The following is a 6,693-nucleotide window of genomic DNA, read 5'->3' as shown; positions in this document are numbered from 1 at the left end:
CATTCTTTGTTTTCATTTATTAAGTATTTATGTCATAAAAATAAGAAGAGTATTGGTTGGGTTGGGTTGGTACATGTGATTTGCGGTGTAGGTGTTTGAATTTTATAAGCAACCGATAGCGATTATTCATTTCATGGACGTGTCACGGGCGAAGACTGGGTATTGAGGGTGGGTGTGGTGTGGGGTTCACTTGCATGCATCCATTGTTTTTTCCCGTACACATTCACGTGATATCAATGAGTCATGCCATGACCGCTACGCTCTTGGATACAAAACAACATTACCTTTTATAAAAAAAAAAAATTACGGTGCCAAAATCTTAGTGATTGGATTCTTTGAAAAACCAAACCAAAAATGGGGTGCTTGTAGCATATAGGTTATAGAAAAACGTCTAGCTTGCACAACCAAACTTGGTTGACACAATCAAATCACTTGCATTACAAGGTTTTGCAGTTTTTTATTTTTATTTTTTATATTGATATGTTACATATGCATGTAGGTTAATCCTCTGAGTTCCCTTAGCGGGAATGCTCCAATCTTACCATAAGGATAAATTCAGGTAACTCTCTTGCTTGCAATAAATACTCAATGATGAAAGCAAGCGGACTCTGCATTCGTGTAATCTAGAATACTTATATGTAAGCATCTGAAAATTTTCCGTATATACAACTCCACTTAGGAAAAGCTATAAAATGGAGTAGGGAAGTGAAATTACAAAAGGGAAAAAAAGAAAAAATATGACTTAGTTGCTCCAACCCCCAGAAAAAAAAAAGAAGAACTAATAAAGACATAAATTGAGGCCCGAGTGCATGGAATTGGTGAAGCTGACACCTCAAAAATCATAATCTATATCTGTTACATTCTGGGAGGCAGAATGCTTAACCAGCTGTCCTTGCTCATTGTACCGATCAAGGTTCTCACAGGGAGCAGGAAATATGGTCCCTATTACACGTCCTTCAACAAAGGCACACTGAAAGATATGCTTCTTCTTGTATGTTAGCCCAACTGACATATCCTTAAAAGTCACATTTCTCACGGGAATCTCTTCACTACCATGAATACGTACTGGCACACGAACTCCCTGTCCATGAACAGTGGTGAAGCTTATATCTTTGAGTATTGGAAGTGCCGTACGGTCATATCCATCATCAGGGTGTTCATTGTAATCTGTCTTCATAACAATTCCAACACGGACATTCTCAAATGTTAGATTCCGATAAGTTATTTGGCGCACATATCCACCTCGTCCGGGGGCAGTCTTAATCCTCACAGCACGCCTTGAATCCCATACAAGAAGATTCTCCACCGTCACGTTGGATACCCCACCAGACATCTCACTTCCTATTGAGACGCCAGCACTGTTCCATTTCATTAAATCATTAAGATATGAGGAAAGACCCCACTACATGATGAGACACTAACAAATATGCAGTCATCAAGTTACGCAAAGAAAAGATAACTAGGAATAATATTATCCAATTATATATGGGACATCATTTGGAGAAGCCACCATCAATCAGTCAAAGCCCTTGATTTACCTGGAGCCTATGAACAAGCTCAAGGCAAGGCATTAACACATCACGCATGGTTTCATGCCGGTGGTAGAATAACCAAATCTTAAAACTTATAAACAAATCATGTATTTCAAACATTAATATGCTGACCTCCTGCTAATACGTGGAATTGCTTAAATTAGAGATCTGTTTGAAATTCATGTGATGGACAGAACAAGATGAGACATGAAACCTGTGTTTCCAAGTTATTCATAACATTTTGCAGACTCAAGAAAAGCTAATTTCGATATTAACACAGACCAACAGCTACACGTGGCATGATCAGAGGCATTCAAGAAGATTAATTTATTTACATTTAGGTCCTTAGGTTTACGTAGACTTACACTTAAAACGCAGTTACTTACTCTCCAATAATAAGATGAGGAAAGGCATGCAGAAAAGTACAGATTGGTTGAGTTAGGGATTCACCTGACCATAGAGCGAACAACAATGTTTCGGATCATTATATTCATGGAAGGCCTTGCATAAGCAATTCCATACTGATCCCAACCACTTTTTATTGCAATTGCATCATCTCCCACACTTATGTAGCAGTCCTCTATCAACATATCCTCACAAGAATCTGTCATACCATAGAAACTCAGACATATTAAAAAATTTCATACGACAACAAAACTAATATAGATGAATGTTCCAGTAAAAGTAACCCAACTGCCTATCTCTCAGGTTGGTAATTGAAACACAAGCCAAATAAAGCATAACAGAAGCCAGATTGAATTGAGTGCATCTTGTTTGCGCACAAGCAAACAATCACATTTCGCACATATTAAGGAAAACATGTGTCAAAATTTCAAAATTAATCATCCCATGAATTGAAGACACATTTCCCAAAAATTTTGATACCTTACACAAGCTTATTAAATCATACCCACTGACTCAGTTGGCATTGATATTTATATAGAGAAATGGTTCAGGTGGCCAGAAAATTCAAATTATTTACAGGATTGAGCTTCCACACAGTCAGTTCACCATACATAATAACAATCCCTCACTTTCCGACTTACTTTACATGTAGCCTCTTCAAGTTGGTTTCTTTGCCAACCATGAAGATGAAGCTATCCTTACCCCATCATTAAAAACTCAGCAAATCATAGCTCATACATTAAGATATGAAATAATGTTTTGTACTAAGTAGAAAATACTTGCCAGGATCTATTCCATCAGTATTTGGAGCTTCGAATACAGGAGCCAATATTGTGACATTTTTTATTGTAATGTTTTTGCAGTCATATGGATGAAGTGTCCAAAAAGGAGAGTCACGCAAAGTAATATTAGAGATCACAATGTCACTAGACCACATGATCTGAACAAGTGGTCCCCTTGTGTGGTTGAGACGCTTCTGACGATATTTTTTCCACCATGTTTGTCCCTGTCCATTTATGGTACCGTTATGCCCTGTCAGTTATGACAATAGATGGAATCAGAGAAATTTCGAAATTAAGATTAAGCATCACGCTTCACACAAAGAAGGCAGGGAATGCTGTGCTAGCCTATCTTGTTTATTCTGATAACGATTTCCTCCTGATAAGTGCACTGTTTTCATCCTAGTCATGGATTTCTCCTTACAAGTGCACTGTCCTACCTTTCAGGGTGATTGCTTAATCAAGCAGTAACATTCACGAGGATTTATGTGACTAAAGAAAGACTTATGTTAAGCCTATTCCCTTTAATGAGGTGAACGAGGTAGCATATGGGGCAGTTCACCAAACTAAAATACACCAAGGAAGTGTTTGTAAAATACTAAAGCAACTGATTTCTCCACAAATACTGAACCAGTTGATTCAAATCAATACAAACACTTGAAAATTTAACTTAACAAAATATTAGTCAACAAGGAACTACTCAAATTAATTGATGTTAGCCTTTAGCTTAAGCCTTTGAAATGAAGGTATCTGAACTAAAAAGAAAAATTGGAAAATATTATTTTCTTGTTGAAACTCGAAAATGAAGATATCAAGAGAAAATCTGTTGATTTTCCTTCTTTTTCCTCAAAATACAACAATTAGATTGTTTTGCAAGATTAAGATCTGAATTTGAATGTGCTTACAATGACATTCAATACTAAGTAAAGACCTTAGTCACGAAGAATGACAACTTTTCTACTCTTTTACACATTGGAAGCAGGATGAAACATCCTCACCTGTTATCACAACATCTTTAAGATTTTGACCATGAATCAAACTGCCATATCTAGGACCAGGGTGTTCCCTCCCATACCCATATGAAGGCAATGGAGGCATCAGTGGCCAATACTTTTCATCCTGTGAACCATCACATAACATGACAAATATAATGTAAGTAAAATGTTTAATTTTGAGAGTGGAAGAGATGTGTAGTGTAAGCAATAGATTTATCAAAGAGAAAGACAGAATTACAGATCTAAATTACTACAAACAAAGAGATCAAAGATAAGATTTAGCAGAATGCATAATCTAGTGGTAACTAACTTGAGTCATACACATTACCCAAATTCTCCCACACAACACCAAATGCATGATGTAGACTCAGCTGTACATATATTCATAATTTCTGGCATGGTACTCATATTGCCAACTGTAGATATGACAGCAATATGGCTGGTATCAAGAAATTCAGCAAGCCAGGAAATTTTTGGATAACATGTTTGTTATGATCTAGGTACAATAACTTCTGTCATAAAGATATATGAAGTCAAATTCTACTCTTTAAAGCTTAATTTGAAGTTGTTTATGTTGTACACCGCATAAGGTCTGAACAGCAGCCCTACCCAGCTAAAATAGTGGTATTCATAAAATCAATTTGATCACTGAGAACACAGTCCTTGGCGCTCTTCATTAATCACAAATCGTATTGGTTTCATTTGCCATAAAATTAGATACACAGATCCTTAGTAGCAGTTAAAAGAATTATTTTGATTCTTCATGCTCCACATTTGATTATAGCTCTTGCATTAAACTGAAATATATGCCCCCAAACCATCAATAATGAAGTCAACTTTTAAAAAAAAAAAAAACACTCTGGCAAACAACTGCAGTCAAAACAGCCAGACTACAATCAACGAGCCTAAGAGAAATGCTTTAAATGATACAGCAGTTCTACTCTCAGATTCTTTTCTCTATTTTGTTACCTTTGCCAAATTGAACAAGTTAGTGCACTATGTCTACAACTCTGAACTTGAGATATCCAACTCAGAAAGATACATATGGTATACTAAGACAAATTGTGAAAGAGACAACTCCTGTAAAGAACCACTTCAACCTAAAACCTTAAGGTGTTGGATGAGGGCCTTTTTAATGGTTTCTATTATTCTCTAACACACCCCCTCACGTAAGAGCTCTTTGGACTTGAAACGTGGATATTGCATAGACCCAATTTTTTTTGGTTTTTACCTTATACTTATTTAATTCCACAAGTGGAGGCGGTGAGGATCGAACTCGTGACCTTATGGTCACTGAAGCTCTGAAACCATGTAAAGAACCACTTCAACCCAAAACTTTAAGGTGTTGGATGATGGCCTTTTTAATGGTTTCTATTATTCTCTAACAACTCCAAAGTCCAAACCAACTACTGGATGCATGCTTCAACATATCACAACAGTAACAATTGCAACAGGCAAAGACATTTTATTAGTTACTACAGTTGGTTTGCTCCGTTTTAGTTTCTGAAATTAGCCAAAAGCATGTAGCCAAGCATAGTACTTATTTTCTTTGACATGAAGAACAGACAATAACAGTTCACAAAGAAAACCAATGTAACTATTTAAATGTGAGAACTAATTCCACAAGCAAGCAAATGTAAGGAAGTGATATAATTTCCAAAACTGAAACAGAATTCTTTATTAGTGTATTTTTAGAAAGGCGAATCAACCATTCTAAAATCTAAAATGTTTACTACTTGCCATGTACCGGTCTATCAGATGCATTTTCAAGCTTATCATGATGCACCTAATCAGTATGAACATAGAATATGGATTTGGCTTTGTGGCTATCATCTTGTTTCATAATCCCATGCACCTTTACAAAATTTCATATAGGTATGACAAAGACAGAAACCAGGATGTAGTGCCATCAATAGAAGAAAAATATATCCAATATCACAGTTTCCAAATAAAGGCAAAAGACACACGGACTAAAATAATAACGCTCAAGCCTTCTAACACAACTCAAATTATCATCTAATATTAAGAAATCTTCAGTTCTGAAATTACAATTATTATTCTACCAGATGCGAGCATCACATGTTGTAAAAGGAAGATTTACTGTTTTTCCACTGACCTATTAAATTACAAGGCAAGAATGACCACAGCCTTTATGATTGTTATTTAGAAAAATAACAATAACAACAAATGCACACACACATAACACAAATTTAGGACTGAAGAAAAAAAAAAAACTCACATCAATGCCAAGTATAACAGCATCTTGAGCTAGAAATAGAGTCATATGGCTGGTAAGATTGAAGGGTGCGGTAAGCCAACGACCGGGAGGGACATTCAGCTGGGCCCCACCTTTCTTCCCAAATTTGGAGATAGCAGAAACAGCCCTCTCAAAGGCCTCAGTGTTGAGAGTAACCCCATCACCGACCCCTCCGAAATCCGTCAAATTGAAAGCCACCGGACGCAGCTTCGGCATCGGCCTCGCCGGAACCCGACCGAACACGAAGAAGCCACCCACTATGTTCCTCTGCCACAGGAAAACCGATGCGAATGCGGCGATCCACAAAACCGTAAAGAGGGTCTTGTGCGAGGTCAAGAATGCCGGTATCCAGCGCTTAAAGTCGAGCCTTTGGTGGTGGAACCGCCCAAGTGTTGAGGTCTCCACCATCATTCGACCCCCCGAAGAAGAAACTACCCTTTTGCAAAATGGACTTTGATTTGGCAGCTCGCGATGTGGGTCACTGGAAACTCATGGATTCCTTTCGTGGGTATTGGGTTTCTTTGAGAAAGGAGGAAACTTTGGAATGGTGTGATGTGCGTGAGTAGTTGTAACAGTGAAGGGAAGGATCCGTTTGGGGAATAAATTGATGGAGTGAATTGAAAGGGAAGCTGTGAGAGATGATGAGGAGAACTGGAACTGGAAGTTGGTGGTTCCAGAGACAATGATGGGGTAACAGTGGGTCCGAATGCAAAACCATGGATCCT

The 6,693-nt window shown here is 37.5% G+C and overlaps 1 protein-coding gene across 1 annotated transcript; it reads right to left on the bottom strand.

The window, feature by feature from the left end:
* Window positions 1-650: 650 nt before the first annotated feature.
* Window positions 651-6,693, bottom strand: LOC133305359 (probable polygalacturonase). Its single transcript, XM_061505557.1, has 5 exons — window positions 5,951-6,693; window positions 3,715-3,835; window positions 2,721-2,969; window positions 1,983-2,136; window positions 651-1,358 (listed from the first exon to the last, which is right to left on the bottom strand). The coding sequence occupies exons 1-5, from the start codon at window positions 6,377-6,379 to the stop codon at window positions 833-835; spliced, it is 1,479 nt and encodes a 492-aa protein (XP_061361541.1). The 5' UTR covers window positions 6,380-6,693; the 3' UTR covers window positions 651-832.

Source organism: Gastrolobium bilobum, unplaced genomic scaffold (genome assembly GCF_033153095.1).
Source record: "Gastrolobium bilobum isolate Gb01-03AN ecotype WA unplaced genomic scaffold, APGP_CSIRO_Gbil_v1 utg1221, whole genome shotgun sequence".
Lineage (NCBI taxonomy): Eukaryota > Viridiplantae > Streptophyta > Magnoliopsida > Fabales > Fabaceae > Gastrolobium > Gastrolobium bilobum.
This window is presented reverse-complemented; position numbering and strand designations above follow the sequence as displayed.